The sequence below is a fragment of the Sesamum indicum genome, linkage group LG13 (assembly GCF_026168435.1).
Source record: "Sesamum indicum cultivar Baizhima isolate 11 linkage group LG13, ASM2616843v1, whole genome shotgun sequence".
NCBI lineage: Eukaryota > Viridiplantae > Streptophyta > Magnoliopsida > Lamiales > Pedaliaceae > Sesamum > Sesamum indicum.
In genome coordinates this window covers 11,923,591-11,949,333 of record NC_142669.1, presented here as the reverse complement: position 1 = coordinate 11,949,333, position 25,743 = coordinate 11,923,591, and the positions used below count along the sequence as shown (strand labels likewise).

General features: G+C 34.4%; 2 protein-coding genes across 3 annotated transcripts; both read left to right on the top strand.

The window, feature by feature from the left end:
• The first annotated feature begins 1,748 nt into the window (after positions 1 to 1,748).
• On the top strand, positions 1,749 to 12,105 carry LOC105176810 (diphthamide synthesis DPH2 family protein). Of its 2 annotated transcripts, none has more exons than XM_011099722.3 (11): positions 1,749 to 1,873; positions 2,005 to 2,134; positions 2,243 to 2,427; positions 3,272 to 3,380; positions 5,487 to 5,814; positions 7,228 to 7,297; positions 7,399 to 7,466; positions 8,698 to 8,813; positions 8,894 to 9,000; positions 10,638 to 10,777; positions 11,630 to 12,105. In XM_011099722.3, the coding sequence occupies exons 2-11, from the start codon at positions 2,054 to 2,056 to the stop codon at positions 11,872 to 11,874; spliced, it is 1,449 nt and encodes a 482-aa protein (XP_011098024.1). In that variant the 5' UTR covers positions 1,749 to 1,873; positions 2,005 to 2,053; the 3' UTR covers positions 11,875 to 12,105. The 2 variants fall into 2 exon arrangements, with proteins under 2 accessions (XP_011098024.1, XP_020554513.1); XM_020698854.2 differs by having other exon boundaries at positions 1,756 to 1,873; positions 1,983 to 2,134.
• A 2,670-nt stretch (positions 12,106 to 14,775) lies between these two features.
• Positions 14,776 to 25,463, top strand: LOC105176811 (Ribosomal protein L1p/L10e family). The gene is made up of 10 exons (XM_011099724.3): positions 14,776 to 15,462; positions 19,589 to 19,666; positions 20,623 to 20,664; positions 20,754 to 20,859; positions 21,561 to 21,625; positions 21,705 to 21,743; positions 21,822 to 21,929; positions 22,037 to 22,124; positions 23,408 to 23,454; positions 25,200 to 25,463. The coding sequence occupies exons 1-10, from the start codon at positions 14,848 to 14,850 to the stop codon at positions 25,275 to 25,277; spliced, it is 1,266 nt and encodes a 421-aa protein (XP_011098026.2). The 5' UTR covers positions 14,776 to 14,847; the 3' UTR covers positions 25,278 to 25,463.
• Positions 25,464 to 25,743: the final 280 nt, after the last annotated feature.

The following is a 25,743-nucleotide window of genomic DNA, read 5'->3' as shown; positions in this document are numbered from 1 at the left end:
GAACTTCGTAGAGAGAATTATTTGGCCTTCTTCTTTTGCTTTACTTTTCGTTCTTGATGTCTGTGTGTTTTGAATGAATTGCATAGATACCTTTTTATAATTATGAAAGAGGTAGAGTTATTTTTTTTCTTTATAAGTTAATTTAAAGAGATAAATACATCATATATTTGAAATGATACAATTGGTCAACTTGGCATTATTTTTTTAATACTTGTATTTTTTAAAAAGGTAAATATCGTAAATATTTGTCTTGACTTGATTGGAGCATACATGCAGTTGCTCCACGTGGCGTCGTTTGATTGGTTAGGATGTTTGACTGCAAAGCATGAATTGATTGGCTGAAATACATTATTTTTTACACTCGTCGGCTGTTGATTTGAAATTAATTTAGTAAATTTTGAAAAATATATAAAAAATAATTTAATTGATAATTAATATATTATTTTTCACTTGTCATTATTTAGTTGGTTGCAAAATTAATTTGCTTATAAATGCTCACTACAGAATTCTATCCCTATTAGATTTTAATATTTCTATGATGATTGCTTGATTTAAACTTTGTACAAGAAAAATAGATTTATTTGGTGTTAATAGGTTTATATTTTGTTCTTCTTAGTATTTTCATTTATTATTTATTTCTATTTAAATATTTACTATTTTGTATCTTTATACACTATGTTTTTCTATATATTATAGTTGCATCCATCCATACTTTTTTTTATAGTTTAATTTATTGGATTTTTTATATTTTAGTATTTTTTGTTTTTCTATAAAAATGAACATATTTATTTTTTATATATTTTTTTATGGCTGATTATAATGTTATTATATTTATAATTAAACTGAACTTAGTCATTTTATTTTTATTCATACTTATTTTATTTTTTCATTCGTTATGATCATTTTACTCATCGTTTTTGGTTCATAAATTATGAGGAAGATGAATTATATAAACAAACAATATATTTAATTAATTTTTTATTTTTATATAGGGTTAGATATATATAAAAGCCCACCTATCTATTCAAAACTACTATATTTTACCCTTTAGAAATGAAAATTTTATTTTGCATAAAAGATTCATTTATAGCACCATATAATATAATTTTTTAATATTAAAAATAAAAAATATAATTGTGCATAGCACGGATTTTACGCTAGTCTTTGCCAAATAAGAATTTACATAATCTCTTAAATAAGGGATAAACATACTGTCTTTCATTGAGATTTGATATAATTACACATAAACCCTTATGATTTGAAAGTTACATCTAGTTTTCTTGATGTTTGATTTCATCTAATAAATAAATTCATCCGTTAATCAAACTTCACCGGAATTGATGATATTAACGAAAAATGGATAAAAACTTATATTACCCATAATTGACTTATTATTGGGTTAAATAGATCTTTTTATGACCATATTTTCTTATAGGTCTTTACACGTTAATGCATGTAACGAGGTATACCGTCAATGTTATAAGAGTTGTTTAGTCACAAAAGATCTATTTTAACTGTAATAAGTCAGTAATAATTTAATTGAGGATAAATATCAATTTTTGTTCAATTTTTTTGTTTATTTCAATAAATTTAATAAATTTTTGACTAATTAAAAAATATATTTACTAACCGAAACCAAATTAAAAAATATATTTATTTTATTTTGAGAAATGCAAACAAAAAATAGCGATGTATTTTTGTTCCTTAAATATAATTATTAATGCAATTTTGATATTTTTGGTCCTCAAAATGCATTTTACCCAGAAAACCACAATCTACAAAAGCATTTACTCCCCAAGTAGCCGCAACTGTTTTCGGGGCAGGAAAACAGCCCCTGCAACTGGGAGAGGAAAGGGCAGGTGAACTCCGACGAGTACGTCTGCTGACTTTCCTTTTGATTCTTGTTGCAATACTATGATTTCGAAGTGAATTTGTACCCATTTGATGGTGAATTAGATTATATTTGGGACTAATTGCTGCAGGAATTGAATATTTTCTTTACAGCTTGCTGGTATCCCTCTTTCTGTTGTTATTCTGTTCGAAAGTTGTGGCCATGGACTTGGAGACCAATTACGAAGTAGCCCGCGTTGCGGAATTCATTAGTAGCCATCAATTCACTAGAGTGGCTCTACAGGTACCAAAAAGTGGCGCGCGCGCGCGAGTGTATACTTGTGAATTTGTTTGGTTTGTTTTTTACATTCTCCCTGATAGCCTTTAACTTTTTGTTTCTTGTTGTGATAAGTTCCCAGATGAGCTACTGGAAGATTCTATGAGGGTTGTGAAAGCTCTGCGCCAAGAGCTTAATTCATCTGTGAAGTTGTACGTAATGGCTGACACAACTTATGGCAGCTGCTGTGTTGATGAAGTGGGGGCGGCCCATGTGAATGCCGACTGCGTCATTCATTATGGTCATACGTGCCTCAGCCCGTGAGTATAGAACTGCTGCTAACTCAAATTTTAGAACCTAAAACCATCTATTATAATGGTATATGCATTTTTATTTGGGCTCTGAAATGTTTTGGTGATATCAACCTATTAGAAACTTTTTGTAAGCTGGAGTTTTAGTTTTCTTACAGGTAGCAATGAAATGCTTCAAGCTCTGGCGTTATTGGTGCCAATAGGCTGAGTTAACCTGATTCAACTCTGACTTCTGCTGTCCTGTCTCTGATCTGCTAAAAGTGCAGCAATGTTTACCAATGACATTGAAGTCATAGACATAGAGTTATCGTCTATTTTTCAAGGTTCTAGAGCTAGGTATAATGCTTGACATAGGCCAGCCACATAATAATTGTTTGAAGTTAACAACTGAAAATGGAAGAGACAGCATGTCAATGATCTTCGATGTTTTAGGAATGAAAGCTCCACTTGATTTTCTTAGACCATGACGACGCGTTGGTGACAGTTCTATTTTTAAGCCTCAAATTTATATGTGATATCATATTGATTTGACGGTTAAATATGGAAGAGGCAACATGTCAGTGATACAGGTGATTGGCATGTAAGCTCCATATGATTTTAGACCACAATGTGTGTCATTCGGTGTTCTATTTATATTATTGCTTCTTAGGAGCAATTGATAATTAGTTAAGTATTCTGTAATTCATAAGAGGATAAATGTTTATAGACATAGCTATAGTTGATGATCAAGGTACTAAGTGCTTTGGCTTCCTTATCCCGTCTAGAAATTATCATTTAAACAAGATGTTATTATGAGGTCTTTCGCTAGGTAGATTATGTAATTTCTCTGTCTCCATTCTTTTCTTCTTTTCAGGACATCAAAACTTCCTGCATTCTTCATTTTTGGGAAAGGTTCAATCAACACATCTAATTGTGCCAGAAATTTGCTCAAGTACGGGCTGAAAAGTGGGAAGCCTCTTTTGGTATGATGATGACTTATTGTTCTTGCTTCCCTGCTTTAGTGGATAAAATTTTCAATTATAAGCGCAATTTAAGGTTATCTTTTGAATGCTTTGCGGAAAGTTTTTCGGGACAAGTTTTGGGCGATGGATTTATATTATTATATTGTATTTATAAAGATTCATATGCATATACATACATATGTAATCATTGGCAGACATACAAATATATATAGGTAATGATTGGACTTATTTTAATATATGGTTGTGGAGTCACATTAATGGTAAAGTAGTTGGATATATATGCATGTGAGTAATGATTAGATGATATAATAATATCTATATGTAATGATTTATATGTGTGGTTTCCCTTCATGAAAAGAAAAATCATAAACTCTGGAAATCAATATCTAGTGAACTCTATTGATTCATAACCTTCCAACTGCTATTATGTCAAACTATTTTTTACTACTGTCTGACCAGGTATAACTATGTAAAATATTCAGCCAGCTTTGTGACTTGCATTTTCTCCATGCAATTTTAATCACTTCAGTCTTTGGTCTGCAATAACTGGCATGTCATTGAGGTTTTTATTAACAGTGGACAAGTTTCTTTGGCCTGCAATTTATTCTAATAGTTCACTTAAAATCTACTTTTCCTTTGTGATTTATTTAATTTAGGAATTACCTATATGTTTATCAGTGGACCTGAGCATTGGAATTGCCAATATTCTGGTTAGCAAATACTGGAGTTGAAGTATTCAAAGTAAGAGCAGTAGGTGTAAATGTAAAAACAAATCGTCTTTATTCTTCCTGAAAACCTGATAGTTTACTGGTATTCAGATTATGGAGATTGCTTGCAATTAATATCAGAAATATCACTTCATTCTAGATTAAGTAAACAACAAACCTGTATGGAACTTGAAAAAAGGAATCTATAGATCATTGCTGGTGCTGGTACTCATGCCTGACTATTGACATCCTTTTCTGAAACCATTTGACTGCCGTTAGTGATCTTGAAGGCAATGCTTCTTTCAGTTAAAGTATTAAACTTGCTCCATGTTCCGCTTTCTTCGTGATTAATAATATTGTTGGATGTGCACACCTAATCCACTACCAGTGGGAGATGACTTTATTTGGAGATGAGTATCAGAATGCCAGTCTGCAACTAAGAGAATCAGCTAACTATGTCACTGTAATAACTCAAGTGATAACGTGATTTGGAAATTATTTTTGAATTATTGACTCATAATGTCAATGTTTTTAAAGAGGGAACAAGATTAATGTAATAGTCTTCAACATGCCACCTCATCTATATTATGATTATTTCCTTTTCCTTTTCTTTTGAACTTAAAGACTTTTGCCTTCTTCACGCTATTTTAAGTGTGCCATATTAAATGACCATCTCAATTAAGAGCTTACACTCCTAGACACAAACTTTATATATTAATGGGTTAAAGAATATGAAACTACGCAAACTGAAGGAGAAGAGTTCATGTGGTAGAATTCTTTAGTGAGCAAAGGAGAAAGAGAGAACATTTCATCCTTCGGGCACCATAACACACTTATTGGCAAGCGACCCTTCTCTTTTGAGACTGGCAAGGATACTCATGACAAACTTAGGAAATCTTATGGTGATAGTCCTGTGACTGCAGTCGCCATCCACATTTTAGACTAGGGGAATGAAAATGGTCATGAAGAAGGGCACAGAGTTTATACCTGAAATGTGTAAGTTATTAGGAACAAGGTAAGATGTTTAGACCAACTGTTGAGGCATGCATGCAGTAATCCATTAACTTGGGATATCTATTTTTGTGGGATCTGGGTCTCCTTTATGTATTAATGATTTTCTCCTCATAAGAACTCGATTTTCATCATTTATATTCATTCCGTGCTTACTACATGACATCGCAATGCATCTCTTTTCATTCCATGTCTAAGCACATCCTCATGAGGTCGGTTGGTCTAGATTGACCTATGTGTTTAACAGACAGAAGTTGACAAGACATATTGCATAATTTTAAATTGATTTTCTGTGAGGATTAATTTATTAAATGTTTGGCTGAAGTGATGAAAGCTCTGGCAAAATGGCTATTGATTTGTTATCAGTTGCTTATTTTCTGATAACCAGGTTCTTTTTGGACTGGAATATGCACATGCAATACCAGAAATTGAAAACCTGTTGGCATATCTTGTTCCAAGTGTATGTGGAGGCATATCCATGTTAGAACACCTATATGCTGATGTAAGCTGTTCAGTTATGATGCCTTGTGAAACATGTAAACGTGCTGTTGGAAATGAATGCCTTGCTGAAGAAACTAGCCAGCATTATAAGATAGGAGGTCTGAGCTGGACATTGCCCCGAGGACGGAAGATGGAGGACTATCTGATTTTTTGGATTGGCTTGGAAAATCCAGCATTTGCTAATGTTGTATTGACGTTCAACAGCTGTGAAATAGGTAAGTTATACTTGTATAGTTCCACTGTGTTGATAATTTGAAAAGATAGTAACTCTGTAGCATGGTTTATCTTTTTATACCATCTAACTCAGGGAATTCCTGATGTATGGTGTTTGAAATTCTCTCAAAGTTTAAGCCATCCCACTCAGAAGATGATCTTTACATCTTTTTTCCTTGTTATTTGACCTGATGCTCTTACTGATAATATGACCCTTTATACTCTTTTCAACTCATCATTCTGAATAACATATTTTTTATGGATATCGTTCTGAATAACATGTTTATATTTTATGTTTGGATGTTGCCAACTATTCTTCAGGAAAATATTTCACTAGACAAGGTCATTTAGTACTAAACATATCGTGTTCTATCTTGGCTATCCAAAAGAAGATAAAACAGGTTGCATAGACAGGGAGATGAAATCGTGAACCACAACATCTTCTGGGTGGGAAAAGGAATGGGGAAAGACAAACCGTAATGGGGAGCTCCTGGTGTGAATGGTGAAATTAATTGTGAGATGGTGGTAGTACTTCTATCTAAGCGAACATATGGAATAATGAAAGTGTAAGCATAATGCTTGATTAAATAAACAGAGTAGAGAGTATTAAGGAGATGATGGAAAGTCCATGAGGAACAGATCCACCTTTCCAATCTGGACTATAATTGGGCAACTGGCTGATGCATTCTTAAAATGTTGAGCTTCGCATATAAAGGCATCTTTTACAATGTGTTTTCCCTGGTGAAATAAGTCTGAGGTAGTAGGCCTGTACTATGTTCAGGCAGGCAGTTATGCCATGAAGCATTAGTATAAAGGATTCACTGTATGAAACTGCTTCAAGATACGTAGAGTATTTAAATGAAAAGCAGAATTATTTTGAAAGAAAAATTCATTGATTTAACGCACAACACGCACATCAGATTATTTGAGGAGGCTAATCTAGGGAAACAGTCATCAAATGCCAATGAAGACAAGACTGGAGTGGTAGTAGGGTGAATTGGGAGAGACATCCAGGGGCTTACCCCTCTATTATAGTGTTGTGCATTGATGTTCTTTTGGTGGTGGCATTGTCCCAGAGTTTGAGAGATGTGATTTGATGCAAAAAACATGTAAACCTAAGTAAACATAAAATGCAAGTGTGTTGCTGTTAATCCAAATGTCTAACTGTTTCTTGAGTGAATGAGCCCCAAGATGGTTGGATCAGGCCTCCTTGCCAGTTGCAGCATCCCGCTTTGTTCGGTAGGATATATTTTCCTTAATTTAGGCATGGCAAAAATATCATCACGTTATGATGCTGGTTTTCCACTTCTGCTGATATTGATGTCTAGCTATCACAAGCTATGCTCTTCTGTATTATATTCCTCATTTCATCATGTGGTGATTATTTTGTCATTTGATGTCTTGCATTGGTTTAGTCAGATATGATCCAACAGAAGATTGCTTGATGACTGATTTATCTCAGCAAAAAAAAATCCTAAGGCGTAGGTACTAGTCATCAGCTTGTGCATGTGAATTTTATCTTCTGTTGTTATTCATTATTCTTTCTCTATCTTACCAGTTGTGTGATGCCTTAATGAATGTTGCAGGTATTATCTAGTTGAGAAAGCAAAGGATGCCAACATGATTGGTATCTTGGTTGGAACACTTGGAGCAGGTATGCCTTTTATGTAAATCAGTTCTTATACTGCGCTGACGCTCCATTTATGATTGGTCCATGTTGTACTACGGAACTATCCATATCACCACTGTCTTTAAACTGAAACTTAGGCTGCTCAGTAGGTGTATATCAAAGATATCTTCACTTTACCTTGATTTCAGTGCATGCTTCTGTTTTTTCTCTGCCAACTGCTGCATGACTGGGAATAATCTCCCATGCAAAGTTGCACCTTTGCGTGATTAATCTATATCTTCAAACTACGTCAGTGTATCAATTGTTTGGTTGTTGGTGAAGTGTGAGGCAAACAAGGACAAAGTGTTTCAAGGCCCAAAAAACCTTTTTAAGGAATTTGTGAGGTGAAGAATCTGTCAATGTGCCCCATCTGAATATTGCACATGGAGACAGATCAACGTGGTGCCTGTTAATTAACTTGTGCCTTTTCTTGCTGATGTTTCAATTCGCTGTTTTAAGAATTACTTACCTTTTCATGATAAATGTTATGACTTGTTTTTCTTGGACTGTTCGTGCGCTGTGTGACTTGCTTAAGATCGATGAACTACAATGCCAATAGAGAAGAGATGAGATGTCCATATAGTCTGAAAGTTCTCGAAAAATTATGAAGTGAAATTAATTTCAAAGACCTATATTTAACTTTTCATTATGCAACAATCCTTGGCTTCTAATTCGGGTTTTCCCATTTGCAGCTTTAGGGCAGTGCAAATGGCTCATTAACTACTGGATAAATTGTTTCTGGTTCTTTCGTGGTAGAAAAATACCTGCTGTTCATGATATATGCATAGTTTGTCGTTCCAAATTGTGCCCCTCATAGAGTTATCTAGTGGGCAAATAAGGTTTAACCTATACCTCTTTATTCATTAGGAAACCTCTGAAGACAGACTTAGTGATCCTCTGTTGGTAAAAGTTGTTTGACTTTGAACTTACTCAGTTATGTAATTCTGCCTCTTCATTTCCCCAAAATATAAGTTTGAAGGAGACAGGAATACACACCCACTTTGCCATTTTACCTGTGACAAAGAACACAGGTCTGACTTACCCTTGTCTGAGTGTCCACATATGTATGTGTTAAATGTTATTTTCACTTGAGTATTTACAAGTCTCCACCATCAGGATGTCATGATTACATGATAATATTGTCTTTCTGCATCTTGGCTGTTTTTGTGGATGATTCATGCCAGATGTCTAAAGTCCTTTGCAAACTGTTTTACAGCTGGTTATCTTCACATGATTCATCAGATGAGGGAACTGATAACAAAAGCTGGGAAGAAGTCGTATACTTTTGTTATGGGAAGACCAAACCCTGCAAAACTTGCCAATTTTCCAGAGGTAAACCTCATTATGTGAATGTGATTTCTTATGTTTTTAGTTGTGATCACAATGCTGAACTATGATGTGTGTCACTGCAGTGCGATGTTTTTGTTAATGTCTCTTGTGCACAAACAGCTCTATTGGATAGCAAGGAGTTCTTAGCTCCTATAATCACCCCATTTGAAGCCATGCTTGCTTTAGACAGGTATTGCTTCAACTGCAGTGAATGCTTTTTGAATGACTGAGAATTGTAACTAAAATTACCTTTTGAAAGCCTAGGCATTAGGACGTACGTTTGTTGATCTTCTTGTGCTTTACTAGTCATGTTTCTCTCTGCAAGCTAGCTATTTAGGTACCTTTAGTACTTCATGTTGAAGAATAGGAATGAAGGCATTAGGATGAGGAATGTATATATCAGGGCCTTAGTTACGGGGATTTGATTTTATCCCTTTCCTAAAGGGTTGTGTGAATACCAATGTACATTCTTCAATACTTTATGTATAGAAAAATACATACTTTCGTCTCAATTTCACAAGAATCTAGAAGTGTGGAGTTTGTAAGATTAAAATCTGATTATATAAAATAAAAGATATATGTGGTGTCGAGGAAAGCGAGGTGTATCCTAGGAGATTGGAAAGCCACAGAGAAAGAAAATGGAGCATCACCGGTGTTGAGGCAGGACCATGAACATAGAAGATATGAGAGAGACATGAATCTTAAGGCAATTCAAGCATTGAGATGGGGAAGTAGGTGAAAGAATTTGGGGAAGCCTATTGCTACAATTTTTCAGATAGTTGGTTTTTATTTTAATTTTATTATTGGAGTCTTAGTTACATATCTTGTCCTTGTGAAATGACAAAAATACCTGCTTAAATGTAGCACCTCCCATTTCCATATGGGGGTATTTCTAATGAAGGAAAAAGCATAAAGTTGTAAACTTTTAACGATATAAATTTTATTTATATAAATCAATAGTTTGTATCTTGTATAATTTAATTTGACAACCCAGATGTGGATGCACAATTACACATTTATATATATAATACATACAGACACATAATAAACAAAAAAATATACACATGTTTCCCTTTTCCTCCACATCACCATTTGCAGCAGAGCCTCATTGCAGACCCTTGACTCCTACTATCAACAGTCGGTCTCTCTCTCTCTCTCTATGTATATATATATATATTAATTATATTTTTATTAAATATTTTGAATATACTATAAATAGGCATATATATTTTAGGTCTTCTAAACCTTTGTTATTGGTTCAAATCCTATTTGACCCAATTTGTTTCTATCAGTTTTTATTTCAATAGGAAGAAAGACGTGCATAATTGGAAATCAAGACACCTGATTCCTTTTTTTAAGATAAAATTGAGCATCTTTATTCTTGTTCCTAAAGTCGAAAACAGTCCATGTCGTAGAGCTTCTTTCAAAATGATTTCTGCTCTGCCCTAGGGAAACCCTTGGTGATAGGGTTTATTTATGTCCATTGGCAATCCTTCTTGTCTTGATAGCTCTCCAAGATATACATTTCAGCTTCTTAATCACAAATTTGTGAATAAACATCAGATTCCTTCTGTGTAGACTAGGGATTTTTCCTACTCATTTAGTTCTTCGAATTGCTGTCGGATCCTTGTGTTAAAAGAATAAATGTAATCTGTTGTAACTAAAATATTGCAGAAGGAGCTTGAGTAGACGCATAAGTAGCATCCTGAATCTGATTGTCCTGGCCATCATTTAATATGCATTGTTAGCAAAAAAATGCTGAGAGGCTTCTGTAAATCGGTGTTTCTCTTTTCTGTGGCTAACATTACTCTTGGGTTCAACTTCCAGGGGAAGTCAATGGACAGGAGCGTATGTAGTTGAATTCCAGGATTTGATTGGTTCAACGCCTTCTCTAACCAGGGAACAGTCTGAGGAAGCACGGTTTTCTTTCCTTCAGGGTACCTATGTTGAAGATTTGGATCTATCAGGTACATGTTTTCTTGGATTCATATTTTGCACCCTTTTCACTTGTTTTGAATCTATAAAGAGTTTAGAAAATCTAGTGAAACATGTTTTCTTGAGCATGCAATTTCTTATCGTGTTCTCTATTTGCCTCTTAAGAACTCTATCTAGTGCTTGAAGTACCAACATTTCGAAGGACCATTGAGTAAATTATAGGTACCTTGTGAAGTGTAACTTGATGGATGAATATACGAGGAAATAAGAGTGGAAACCTTTGGAGATAACTACAAAAGAAGGGAAAATGTTGTTGCATGACTAGCTAGCCGCTTTTAAACCCCATTAGCTGAATTTAAAATCTCACTGTTCCTACTTTTTGCCATCTATTTATTCCATCACTTGCACAGGTCATCCGCAAAGAAGCAAGGTTTTTTCACATTTTTCCTTGTGGAACTACTACGACGTATCATTGTTATTACAGCATAATCATTTAATGGCATTGCTGAGCTGTTTCCGCAATATAATGAAAATTCAGAAAAATGTAATTCAAGGCTCTGAAGATTTTGGTTTTATTAGCCTTATGCAATTTTTTCTCTAAAATCGTCAACTTGCTGATTCCTCTCTGCCTTTCCCAGTTTAGGAACTAGTGGAGCTACTTTCTTTACTAACTCCCTCCTCTTATTCAAGTCCTCAGAGTGCAACTTTTCCATTGGACAATTTTGACGCGTTTTGATGTTTTATTTTGATTTTCAATTTGTTCGCTGTAGTCTTATGAAGACCTTGGATTCTGATGATTGTGTTTCAGCTTGATTTCTTAGTTTCTTTCTTGTCCTTGCTCCAAGGACTGCATTGCATCATAATAACTAATGTTTCTCAAGCAGATAACCTTGAGCCAGACAAAGATGAAATCCTTGCATTAGTGAATACCACGGAGAAAGCTCTGCAAGTGCGCGACAAGGACAGGCAATCCGTCATCAAGAGTGTCGCAAAATCTGGGGCTGAATATTTTGCAAGTCGATCATATCATGGTCTAGATATTAATAGCACCAATCCCCTTCCTGGGAAATTTTTGACTGGGAGAAGTGGGAAGGCATCAGGGTACAAGGATGAGAAGACGGAACAGTAATGGCTCTGGTCTATCCTGTCGATGAAACGATGAAGTGAGAATGCTTTGCCTCATTTTGAGCACAACTTGGGTAGCTCACTTTGTGCAAGAGCTCTGGGCCGCAGGAAGCATATATGGTGTAGTTAGGAAAAGCCAGATAGATGTGTATTATGCCTACTTGGTAATGTGATTTATGGCTGCGTAATTCGTTACACTCCCTGGTGTTATGTAAAATAACTCTAGTTTGTCCTATCTTTCCTCGCTATCATCTTCACTATCATGGATCATTTCCTCTGGGTTCAATGCCTGTTTTTGGTATATCTTTAAAATCGACTAAAAGTCCGAAGATGATTTCACGACTGCACGCTTTTTCTTAGTCTTGATTTTTGTCGTATTGAGTTTTTTTCGACCAAGTTCTTAACGATGCAGGATGATAAGAGGTGTATCTATATCTATGTTGTATACAAATGTGTGAAAAGATATTAATATTTTTATTTATGTAATTTTTTAATAATTAATCAAAATTAGTTATCAAAGAACAAAAAAAACTATTTAATGGCCCTAATCCCTGTAAACTACTTAAACAATTAATAAATATAAAAGTAATTTTTTTACAAGTTAATCAAAATCAGTTCTCAAATTAAAAAAATTCCGTGAAGAAAAAAGACTAGTTAATAGTTATTAATACATCTAAGCTATTTAGATAAGGATAAATATATCCAACTAAAACAATAAATACGAAATAATATTACTACACAATTGATTTTTAGGAAATATTTTTAGATAGTTTAAGAAACATAATTTACTGTACATAGTAAAATTTAAAATAAATAGCATCTGAATATTATATAGATATATGTGTATATGTGTGTGTATATATATATATATTAAAAAATAAATATCATGTTTTTTTTTAGAAATGTCAAATTAAAAGTACTTTTAAAAAACTTAAAATGAGTGGCGTAATTGATTTTATTTTAATATTAATAGTAAATAATTATCTTTAGATTGTATTTTAACGTGCTTTTGATTTTTACCATAATGTATTGGACGTAAGATAATACTAACAAGTATAACATATGATTAAATATGTAAAAGCAATAATTTCTTAAGGCTCTGTTTGGATTGAAGGATTTGAATTTGATTCAAGAATTTCGGAGAAATAATTTCAAAAAATTTCGTATTAGAGGAATTTACAATCCATCCATGTTCAACAATCAAAGGATAGTTCAATTTTAGAATCATATGAATTTTAAATCCTTTGAAGTTTGAATTATTCAAAGAAATTCAGAGAATTTGTTACTAAAAATTTGAAATTCATAACTTCAAATCCAACAGTCAACCTAAGCGTTTAGTCTTATTGTCGAAAGATATTCGTAAGCTTACTTGGAATACTCTTTTCAATAATAAATAAAAAATAGTTTATAAGTGCAAATCTCTGTCAAAAAAGAAAACTATTTGGTATTTTTAATTCCTCTAATACTCAGAGAATGAATAATATATTCTTAAAAATAAATAGACAAATAATATTTTAATGTGGTTAATTTGCTAGGGAAAAAATAAATATTTCGTTTCTAAAAATTTGATTTACCTAGCCAAAGTAAAAATTTAATATAAATAGTGTATGAGTAAGATCTAAATACTAATCCAAATTTCAAAAAACAAAATAAAAATTCTCAAATTTATTAAAATAGAAGCACCGTAAATTCTTTTAAAATGTGTTGACTAGTTGATTTTATTTTATATTAATTAGTTGTCGACCCAACAGTATCCGCAAGCATATAAAAAGAGTTGTTGTGTAAGATGAAGAGCAAAAAATAAATAATCATGATGTGAGGGGACGAGAAAGAGTGACATTTGTGATAAGAAAGAAACATGGAGTAAGGTAATATAAAAAATAAATAATATTTGTGAATTTATGAAAAATATGAAAGTTTATGAGAAAAGAAAAAACATAAACAAGTATTATGATCAGAGAGAAACGTGTAATAATGGGTCGTGAGGAAAAAAAATTATAATTACTAAAAAATATTGAAATTACTTTTCTAGCCAAATCACTAACTTACGGACTTTTTATCTTTAGCACAATTAAAGAAATCATAAATTGTATTTTCAAACACTTTAATTTCAACATAATTTAAGTTATAATCTATTTTTTTTGAGAAGATTTAAGCTATAATTATTAAAACATTTAATTTAAATTTTTGTAAACGCCCACCACCCACTCAACATATTTTACCAAAAGGAAAATGCATACCAACCTAAACATAAGATTAAGGGATATTACATTTACACTACTTGATTTATAGTTTATTTATACAAATTATTCTTATTTTTCACATAATTACAGAAGTTATCCCTAACAGTAAAAAAGAAAGGATAGTTTGTGTATATAGTGCTAATATTTTTAGGAGTGTGTGTGTAGTTTTTTAAAAATTTAGGATGATTTGTATAAATAATAATAATATTTTGATGAGTGTATATGTAATTATCTAAAATATAAGAGTAATTTGTGTAAATAGAGCATATATGTGTGCAGAAGTAATTATCCCCACAAGTAACATATTTTACGAAAAGGAAAGTGTGTATGAACCCAAACATACAATTAAGGGATATTACATTTACACTTCCTGATTTATAGTTTATTTACACAAATTGTTCTTGTTTTTTTCATAACTACAGAAGTTACTCCTAACAGTAAAAAAAGAAGGGTAGTTTGTGTAATAGTGATAATATTTTTAGAGGTGTGTTTATAATTTTTAAAAAATTTAAGGATAATTTGTATAAATAATAATAATATTTTAATGAATATATATGTAATTATATAAAATATAAGAGTGATTCGTGTAAATAGACCACAATTAACGAAGAAATTCACAAAAATGAAGATATAAATAAAAAGTAAAAAAAATAAAAACCCTTGTACCTCTCCTAAAACCCCATTCTCTCTTTCTCTCTGAATGCACTACCAGAACGTCTCCTCCGCACACAACAATGGCGGCCTTCAAACACTTGCTCTCGCAAACGAATCGCCGCTGCTTCTCCAATGCGCCACCGCCTCGCCACCTAGTTTCTCTCCTTCGCCGCCACTTCTCCGCCGAACCCCAACCATCTCCGAACCCTGAGCCAAGCATCGAACCGAACACAAACTCACGGAGAGCCATTCCTATCCAACCTGTTTCCTACCCAGCCAAGCCTAGACCTCCGCCACCCGAAGAAATCCAGCAGGAATCTCCACCGGAAAAACAAACCTCATCTCTAGATACCCTGGATCCGGGGAACGTGTCATGGACCCGTGACGAAATGCGGTACATGAAGGACACACCCGTGATTTCCCCGGTTTCTTACCCAAGTCGGGTTGCCCCGTTGCCCGAGGACCGGGTGAAAGTGGGAGAGGAGGACAAGAGGGATAGGAATGAGGAGTTGGAGAGGGAGAGGAGGAGGATTGAGGAGGACAGGCGGAGGGGGGTGTTAAGATATCGAAAAGAGGAGGAAGTGGAAGAGAATTTGCCATTTCCAAGGGTCATTAAAGTGGAGAATGCTGATCAAAACAGTAAGAAGAAAGGCAAGATGATTTACGATCTCAAGGAGGCTATTCGGCTTGTCAAGGTCGGTTCTGTTGAGTTCTCGCCCCCCCCCCCCCCCCCCTTTGTTGTTCTGAATGATTTGTATGAAGTTGTGTTGCATAATCTTTTAATACAATAAGCTTAATGTGGGAAAGAAGGTCAGGGCTTTGTCGAGCATTTAGAAGTTTAAGTCTTTAAGAAAAATGAATTGGTCTGTAAAGATCCTGCACATCTGCTTGTAGCTTATGCATTTAACAATGTTGGTTCAGAATGTGATCTCCTATTATTAGAAGGTTAATGTGCTACTTACCTTCTATTTCGACAAATGGAAAAGATAAGGCAAAAGGAAAGTAAAATTTAATTGGGAAATACATGTAATCCTTATTCGCCAATGGGACTATGAATGTGAGAAGACGCCCTTTCTTGTTAAAGATTTTGATACTGGTATGAAACAATTCTAGGGTTGTGATTCTTCTTGTCTGAATGTGGGAATGAAGATTCTGATTTTCAGTTTTATGTTCCAACTATCCAGTTCATGGTTGATCCTCAGCCAACCAACTGATGGTGAGCTAGGAATTCTGACCTTTAGACTGGATTGGTTTCACATATAGCAATCTGTTACTCTAAGAAAAATTAAACAAAAGATATGTAATAAACAATTTGACTAGGAAAAACCATATCCCTTTTAGACTTTCTCATGGTTTTTCTGGCTTGTTATCTCAATCTAACAAGTACTTGCTAGTGTTGCATCAAATGTATTCATATTGCTGGGCTTCTAATGAATTTTGGTAATTAGACCTTATTACTCACACACAATAGCCTGGCATTCAAGTTTTTGCCATCGCTAATTTGTTTCCGAAATGATGGATATAAAATCAGTTCTTATTTTTTGTATGGCTTTTGTCAACATTGCGCAGCTAATGATCAGAGTTGATTTGTCTGGTGATGCACCCACAATAGAGAGATTAGCGAACACAAAGGTTAATTGCAATGTGGTTCAAATACCTTAACTTGTATATGACTATATGGCTCATTGCTAGTTGCATCTCAAGTATAAAAGGTTTTCTGAACTTCAATCAATAATTAGAACATAGCAGTACTTGTCTCTTAATTTGTTAGAGCTCTTGGTTTTGCCCAACCATGTAGCTGATACATATGGGGATCGATCTTTTAGTGCTTATGTATCCCATATTTTTCAACTATTATCTGCTTAGTCCAATCATTCCTTTTGATTTCAAAATTCTGCATGGTTCTAAGAATTCTATTTTATCTATAAGATAGTTGATTGCATTTTTGGTTCGATACTTTAGGGTGTTTTGCATAAATAGTACCATGCTTTTCAAAATAGCCATTTTTTGCCCCATATTTTAAATGTTTGTTACATTTTTTGTCCTATTAAAATTTGAAAGGAATTGCCACGTGCAAAGTATGTGGCTGTTCAGTGGCTGGCTATTTGAGGGGGAAAATTGGTCGAGGAGGTTCTGAATGGAAAAACATCACGTGAACTGCATGTGTTGCCCTTGGGTTTAAGGGAACACAAAAAAGAAAAAGGTTTACAACGGTAAAAGAAAAAAGAAGAAAATCTCCGTTGTTTCCCTAAACTAAATCCCAATAGTATAGGTTGCCTTCTTTTAGGCATAAAAATTAGGAAATTTTCTACTTTTCAACTTTAGCTTTGTTAAGGTTTTTTTTTCCTCCTTCGAACTCAATAGCAACACGTGCATTTCATTTGATGCTTTTCCCTCTAAAACCTCCTTGGCCAATTCCCCCCCCCCCCCCCCCCGAATAGATAGTCACTAAATGGAGCGCGCGGTCATTCCATTGTAACTTTAACAGTGGGTCTAAAAATGCAAGAAACATTTAAGATATAGGACCACAAATGATTGTTTCCTAAAGGTGGAACTATTTTTGCTAAAGGCCCTAAAGTATGGGCCCCAAAAACGTAATTAACTCTATAAGAATTCTCAAGCTGAACTCTTAATACGAATGACTACTCTATGTGATATCTATTGGAGTCAATAATATGACTAATAATAAAGATATTTCCCTTGAGGTTAAGTGTGGATAGGTCCTAGTAATTATTTTTGTTGGTTTGTATTTGTTAACAAACTCTAGGTTGAGTGTGAGTTATTGATTTATTGTTTTTAGGGATAATTATACCGTCCTCTCTTGAGGTTTAGTGTAATTGTACATAGCACACTTGTGGTTTTTGTTCTTGTCCAACAAACTTATATTTAACCCTGATTTATTTATTACAAACTGATTATAGGTCAAACAAATCTTATGTGACCAAACTATCCTTATACGTCTTGATGCGCTAATGCATGTGAGGAGGTACATCTTCAGTCACATCTTGCTTGGTAGATTGGTCATAAAAGATTTGTTAATCTGCAGTAATTCTATAATAAGTCATGGGTAAGTATGGATCTTTCATTCAACTTTTTGCTGATGTGAGCAAATTCTATGAATTTTACTAACAATGGATCTATTTGTATTTGTTGGATAGAAACAAACGTTAGGATATTAGGTGTAATTTTCGGAAACCACCGCGGATCTACGTATAATTATATCAAACCTTAGGGGAGGCGGTGTAATTATCCCTTGTTTGTATGGTTAAGTGTATATGGATCACTACTTTAGTGTAAAGATACTTCCTTTGAGGTTGAGAATAAATGGTTCCCTGATTATCGTTTTTGTTAGGTCTATGCTTTATATTTATGTGACCTGCAATGCAATCATACACTTATCCTTCATTCAAATGGGTGGGTGGGGACAACCCCAAATTGTTTGGGAAAATTATTTAAAAAATGCAAAACCAAAATTATAAAAGTGGGGTGATTTTTAAAGTTTTTAAAGAATAGGTAGTAACACCTGTAGAACATGAACGTGACGTGTGACTAGTTGAAGGACCACTTAAATATCACCCCACTTTTATAAAATTTTTTTTTGCATTTTTTCTGGGTTGGTACTTTCCAGCCGACTATTTGTACTAGAAAGTCTAGGACTGAGTCTAGGAAATGGGGGGAATCTATCTAACCTAGTAACTCAGATGTAAGGTCTTGTCGCTAGTCTGATGCCAAACTATTAGAAAAACAGAATGGGTAAATAAATATTCTTGAACCTTTCCAATTATTCCTTGAGTTAAAACATTGCATGCAAGAGTAATTACCAGAGTGCGTGAGATAGTTGAGGACATAATCTTATGACATCATATTCTTTCTGAGGATCATTATCATATTGCTGATGACTGGCAGATTCTTGCTCGATGCATGTTCATTTCTCTGTTACCCTAAGAGCAGCAGTATAAGAAATTCTTTCTGTGGAATTTTCCCCTAAAGTCTTCCTATTACTGTATATTCCTTTAGCAACACTAGCACTATAGCAGTGTGAGCGTGAACCATTGTCAGTTGTAACACACACGATTAAAGATGCTGCGCTCTAGCTGCCTATATCATAGAGACATCTATAGCAGTTGAACCTTCCTTTGGACTTGCTTTAGTATCATTTTATCCATCCCTTTAAATGGATTTGGAAATTATATTTTCCCTGATATTATTGAAGTTCAGAACCATGCTCAAGCACAATGAGTTGCACTATCTGACTATTTATTTATTGATTTCTGCACATCTGAAAGTTGGATTTTCCAAAGATCAATCTTCTTGAAACTTCTCCACATAGGATAACTAATGATAAAAACTTTAAGATGTCAAGTTCATGTGAACCCGTTCTAACTCGCTGTAACAGATTCAGATAAACCCACTTTAAGCTGATTTTATGCCAGAAAATGAACTGGATCCTGTCACAAGTTGCTGAAGTTCATGCTGTTGTACCTTTGTGAAATGGATACACATGTTAGATGACCTCTCAATTTCCAAAATATAGATGTAGTTAAGAGGACGGCGGATCTTGTGCCCCAATTATTTTGGTGAATTTTCCATGGGGATCTAATCCTTTTAGCATATGCTTAGACCTGTATTACCTGAATGGTTCCTGATGTTATCTTTCCTCCAGGTTCAGTGTCAGTAGTAAGATACTTAATATACTTCTGATATTGTTTTTATTTTCTTTCTTCATATATTATTATTGACATGCTTTGACTCTGCTTCTTTCCCCTCTTTGTCTTGATGCTAATCGTAATTTCCTTTGATGCCGTTTTAGCAATTGTACAGACTAATGCAAAGCGAAATTTTGATGAAACTTTTGAAGTACACGTGAAAATGACTCCTGACTTGCGTCGAACTGATCTGGTATGTTTCAAACTCTTTTCTTCTATACTGGCATCAAAGGAGAGTGCAGATGCTCTCAAGGCTACATGAGTTGTTTTTATAAAAGGATATGATATTCTCCCAAAGATTCTGAAATCTCTGCTTTACATGGTATTAAGTTTATGTTTTTCCTAGAACAGTGTGTAGTCATGTTTCACATAAACTGAAGGACAGGAAAATGAGTCGAAGAAAGTTAAATGTCTAGGTGGAACAGCAAAGCTGGATTTCTCTTATTATCTTCTATAAGATGAGTTAATAAAAATGGAATACTTTAGGACCTAGCCCTGATATGGCTTAAGATTCCTCATATGCTTGGATTGCATATGAATATTCTTTTGCTGAACTAGATTTCTCATGTGTCTATTTTGTAATCTTATGTGGTCTTATCTGGACAACCTTTGGTTACCTCTGATGTACTGGTTTTTAAGTGTAAGTCTCATGTCTCATCTTATCTTAATGGGATGGCATATTTTGTCTCATTGACACAGTTTTATCCTTGCTCTGATTCTGTATCATGCTTCATCCTGCTTCCTTATATTATATTCCATCTTTTTTGTTGTTCATATGTTATATATTGAAAGAGCATGAGCTACCTTATCAACATTGCAACTAAAGATTGTGCAAGTGCTCTGATTCTGTATCATGTTTACTGCCTTTTTTCTGCCCTGTCCAATTCATTAAAGCTATTTCACTTTCTGGAAATTATATACTGATTGCTTTTTGGAGCACATCATTAGGAAAAATATGGTCTTTTTTTAACTTTCTTTTTACCCAGACCTAGACTGATTTTTTTGTTTTTCCACAAAACTTAAATGTCTATGAAAAGTTTTGTTGCTTTCTAAATACATTCACTTGGATCAAATTATTGCTTATTGATTGGTGCAAAATGATACTTGAAAAGAATTAATCTTTAACATTTCTCCTCTTGTTGAATGCAGAAACTGAGTGGTTTTGTGCGCCTTCCACATGGATTTGGCAAGGTAAATCGGATGTTTCAGTCGTATTGCAAGTTCAGCAACCATGTTGTTGCTCCTATATTTCTTTGTCTGATAAATGAAATTCTTATCAGACATATCGGGTGGCTGTCTTTGCGGAAGGAGCTGCTGCAGAGGAGGCCCGAGATGCTGGAGCTGATATTGTTGGCGGCCCCGAGCTTGTGGAGAATATCCGGACTGGTGATGAACCAATGTCCTTGTTCTGCCATATTCATAAAGTAAATGATTGGACATGTGTACAACAAGCCCAGTTAAAAGACAACCTATGCAACTCTTTTGCTGTTAAACCCTTCTGTGTTGTGTTGTACAGCACCCAACTCATCCACCATAGCTCATCCCCCTACATAGTATGCAGGCTGGAAAACTCCCCATTCTACCCAGAGTCCCGCTGCCGGCACCTCCTGGAGAAAAAGATAATGACAAATAGGTAGATGATAAAAATTGAAGAAAAAGGTTTAAAGAAAATTATAATTTGAGCTGATAACCTTCCAGTAATCAGTCAACTGTTAACAACATTAACCAGAACTAGAAAATATTGGGAGTTTCTTGTGCATTTCCTGGTTGTCATTATGACCCTTAAATTATTTTCCCTTCTGATGTTATAAGTTGTCTTGTCAATACAGCACAACATGTGTATTAAATTTTATAGGCAGTCTTGTAGTCCTGCTTGTCTTCCTGAAAATTAAAACCAATTTATAAAAGGCCATGAGTAACTGTTATATTTCTGGTTTCTTTTTCTTTTATCTTTGTTATTTTAATCATAGATTTTGTTGAGTAGCATTCTTTTGAGGAGTGTCTTTGAGAAACTTTTGTATTTGATTTTCTTCTGTTTATGTCAAATGATAAAGTTAGCTCAATGGATTGATTTTGATTACATGCAGGTCAAGTCAAAGTAGATTTTGACAAGTGTATTTCTACTCCGTCTATGATGGAGCATGTGAAAAAGGTTTAGCTTTTTGAATTTTCTAATTTTCTTGTTGGCATATCTTTATCCAACGTTGTACCTTATTATCAATTTTTGGCAGTTATCGAGAAATCTTAAACAATTAATGCCAGACACCAAGGTCAGTTCTCATCAACATCTTATCATTTTACAGTTCCAATAGGACTCCATTGTATCTAACAAACATCTTAAAGTGCAGAAAGGTACATTAACCAATGATATATCTCGGTCTGTCAAAGAAGCAAAGGAGCAAAGTGTTCTTTTCAAGAAAGATAAAACTGCAATTGTTCATGTCGGATTGGGGAAGGTACTTTACTTTATGATGCTACTCTCTTCTAGCTGGAAGCTTTTTGCTTCATTTATAGCATGTTGGAACTGCATATCTACTGTTTGTTCATAAATGCTGGTTTACAGGTTAGTTTTTCAGAGGATGCTTTAAGGGAAAATGTTGGTGCTTTTGTAAACGCTCTCTTGCTTGCAAAACCTGCTGGTTTGAAAAAGAGTAAGCCTACTTCATTGCGCATTTGGTACTTCATTGTATTATGATTTGGTTAAGATAGAGTTGGGAAAGGCTCGGGGTAAAATGATCGGTTGAATTCTGGCTGCAGAAATATTTGTTTTGCATGAAACAGAAAACTAGTAAAAAGTAGATTTATTTTGTATGCAATGGTAGTACAAAATAGCTCTTGCATTTTCATCCTACCTGTCTTATTTTTGTCAATGCTTATGATGCAGTTCTGACACAATGCATGTATGACATTTGTTCATAATGAATATGGGTCAAATTCATTCTGGAACAATCCTTGGATATTCATCATATAAGAAACAGAGATGCATGATTCTCTGGGTATTGTGGATGCTGGGTGCTAATAAGCTGATGAAAGCCATAAAATTCTTTTGTTGCTTCCTGCACAATTTCATTTACATGTTCTACAGTTGGTTGGAGAATATTATTTTCCTTGTGAGTTTAGCTTGGTGAGAAAGATTGTAGTGCTTGGTAATGTGAAAAGAGATACAATAATTGTTCAACTATACGAAGGCAGGTAACATGATTTTTGCGTTTTGTTCCTCAAACTCATTTAGTGTACTCCCTGTATTGATGAAATATTTCTACTGATTTTCTAGTTAGTTGGATATAGTTCTTATCTTCTAACTTGAATTGTTATACTATAAAGTGAATGTATAGCAATCAAATCCTAAATGAGAAAGAAGGTAGGAAAAAGACAAATCTTTATTCAGCTCCTTCTAATAAGTCTAGTTCAGACTTTGGTTTTGCTTTCCAATGTGTTTGGCGATACTTGTGAAGATCTATGAGGATATTTACATCTTTGTATCCCTCATCATCGCCCCTGATTCAATTTCACCCCTCAACCCTGCTCGTTTAAGTCCCTTGTGTTTCCATGTTTAGACAATAATGGTCCTGGTGTTTGAACTCTTAATGTCCCAACATAACTTCCAATTTACATTATGAGCAGGGAACATTGTATCGTTGATCCTTTAAAGATTGGTCCTTTACTTTTAATAGTTGAGGAATTTGTAGCTTTCTGCACTAGTACAAATACATGATTGGCTGTAAATCAAATACTCTTTACCTTAATATGGAGGATGATATCCAATCCTTGATAGCATGCTTATAGGGATGATATGTATACGGCACAGGAAGTGTAAGCTATAATGAATAGCCGATTGTACATTTAAGAGAACATGAATCAGTTTTTGGTATTCTTTGAGAGGAGTCTTATGATTGTCCTTAGTTCATAATCAAATCTCCTGTTATCATTGCAGGTTCCAAGTATGCTGGGTATGTGGACTCCTTTCATGTTTGCAGCACGGTAAGCCTATTCATCATCATGGTTTTGTTAAAGTTTTTGTCGCTACAAATGATTGGTCTAATTGGAAACACAGCATTGGTCGAAAGCGTGTAGCACAGAAGGCTGTAATTTTGCAATGCCAAGATGTAGTTGGAGTTTAGTTTCATTAAGATTTGGAAATATTTTCAGATAATGAGTTTAGTGTCATTAAGATTTGGAAATATTTTCAGATAATGACTCTTGTACGTCTTTGCATCACATATAAAGTTACATAGTTGGCATTTTATGATGCTTTTGTCCATTAGCCAAGAAAATGGAATTTTTGTCCCGGTGTTCATAATGCTGTTTCTTGATTGATAGAAATTAAGAAAGTTGCTAATATACTCCTTTTTTTTGTAGCAGTTGCTACATATTCTGAAACATTATTAAACTGGAAAAATAATGGCATTCAATACCCAAAATAGTTCGACAAATGGATCTGCCTGGTGGGGAAAGCTCCTTGTAAGCTTTTAATATGGGGCATTAGTTTCAAAAACATTATGATTGCTGCTGCTAATGCTTAGAAGAGGTTCTGTCAGTGAATAGCATAATGCCAGGATTCATATGATTATAAAATGTTTCTTTCCTCTAAATATTACAAGTGAATTCCATGAGAAATTGGATATTAATGTACCTCTCTGAAAATGTGAGCATCCCGTGAGTTAGCACTTGGAAAATATTGGGTATACTGGACTCTGGAGCATAAGAAAGATGCTAAATTTAACATTCTAGCTCTGGACTTTGAGTTTAGACAAGCATGCAACAGCCTTTGGCTAGGATCAGTTTGGTAATGTTTACTTGCGAAAACCTCGTGGTTTTAAGTAGTTTATATAAGCAGAGGATGGAATAAATATAGATTTAACTTTTTCTGTTCTTTGACATAAGAAAAGCCCTTAGTGATAAACTTGAGGTTTAGCTGGAGGTCATTTGCTTCACTTATTTATTTTTTCTCAATAATCTGCTGCACACCTTTGAGTTTCATTAGCACCAGTCTTTTTGTGTATAATTGGACTAGCTTAAGAACTTGTTTCTGTTGGATGTGGCTACAAATTAGGCTCTAGGTTCCAAGTGTGTCGATAAAATGAGGTTTACTCTTTCGTATACTTCAATATATATTTTCAGATTACTTATTAAATCTGTTTGATATTTGCATGAAGAGCTGCGATATACTTCATATTCAGTCAAAAGGGTTGTCAGCCAAGAATTAGTAATGCTGAAGTAGTTTCACTTTAGGCAAAGGGTAAATTGTTGATAAGTCTAGTATTCCTGCTGGGGAGTGAAACTCAAAGTTTATACTTGCACTGGTAGATAATATGCCACTGATTGACCTGATCGTGGTTTCTTGAGAGCACTTGAAATTTTAAGCCTATGCTTCTTTACATACACCCGAAACCTAACAAGGTTTCTTTCATAATCTCATCTATAGGAATGGGATTTATGTTTGCTTTGGAAGGTTCACTGAGCTGTTGCATGACTTGTGTTTCTGTATGTTATTCACCAGTTTCTTTCACTGCTTTCATAAATAGCTTGCTGTGAATGTTTTGGTTTCACAGCAAATTTATCTCCCACAATTTTCCAATTTATTCCTTCCATGGTTGGCATGCGAATTCTTCTCTTTTACATATGAGGACTTCTCCTATTCGTAGTTGCTGGTATTCAATCTTTTCTTTTTTGTTCAATCCATCACTTTAACCATTTCTAATGCAATATGTTGTGAAAATATGCAGATGGGGCCGTCATTCCCTATTTCAGTACAATCGTTGTCAATGGCTGCAGACCGCTACAACAGATTGCAGCTGCGATAACAATCTGAATCGACATAGATCCAATTTAACTGAATCTTTTGTTGTACCTAATGCTGCTCTATTATTCTCTTTGAACTGCAAGGATGGCCATAACAGTCTTATATGCATAAAACTAGATAAATGCCTGTTGTCATGAAAGGAAGGCAGTTTTCTGAGTGCTGATTATGAAGAAGTTCACCACTCCAAGATGAAGCTTTTTGACATAGTTAACTTGACATAGCTTATTTACAAACACAACACAGAAAACTACAATTTATAGAAACACACTTAAAATGGGGAGTATACCTCAGAGCCTTGGCATAAACTAAATGTCGATGGTGCCGCAAAGGCTAACTCAGGCTTAGCAGGGATTGGTGGAGTGATTGGAGAACATTATCGGCTTCTCAAGTCGACTCGGCATTACTTGAAACAATAAAGCAGAAATGTGGGCGCATTGGTTGGGACTCCAACTTGTAATCACACATGA

What these genes read in the sequence shown, in the direction of transcription:
- LOC105176810 (XM_011099722.3), top strand. Translation starts at nt 2,054, where the DNA reads ATGGACTTGGAGACCAATTACGAAGTAGCCCGCGTTGCGGAATTCATT. An exon ending in GGTCATACGTGCCTCAGCCC is followed by an intron (nt 2,428 to 3,271) that starts GTGAGTATAGAA and finishes TCTTCTTTTCAG; the next exon opens with GACATCAAAACTTCCTGCAT. An exon ending in TGAAGATTTGGATCTATCAG is followed by an intron (nt 10,778 to 11,629) that starts GTACATGTTTTC and finishes TTTCTCAAGCAG; the next exon opens with ATAACCTTGAGCCAGACAAA.
- LOC105176811 (XM_011099724.3), top strand. Translation starts at nt 14,848, where the DNA reads ATGGCGGCCTTCAAACACTTGCTCTCGCAAACGAATCGCCGCTGCTTC. An exon ending in TGTGGAGAATATCCGGACTG is followed by an intron (nt 20,860 to 21,560) that starts GTGATGAACCAA and finishes GATTACATGCAG; the next exon opens with GTCAAGTCAAAGTAGATTTT. An exon ending in ACCTGCTGGTTTGAAAAAGA is followed by an intron (nt 22,125 to 23,407) that starts GTAAGCCTACTT and finishes TTATCATTGCAG; the next exon opens with GTTCCAAGTATGCTGGGTAT.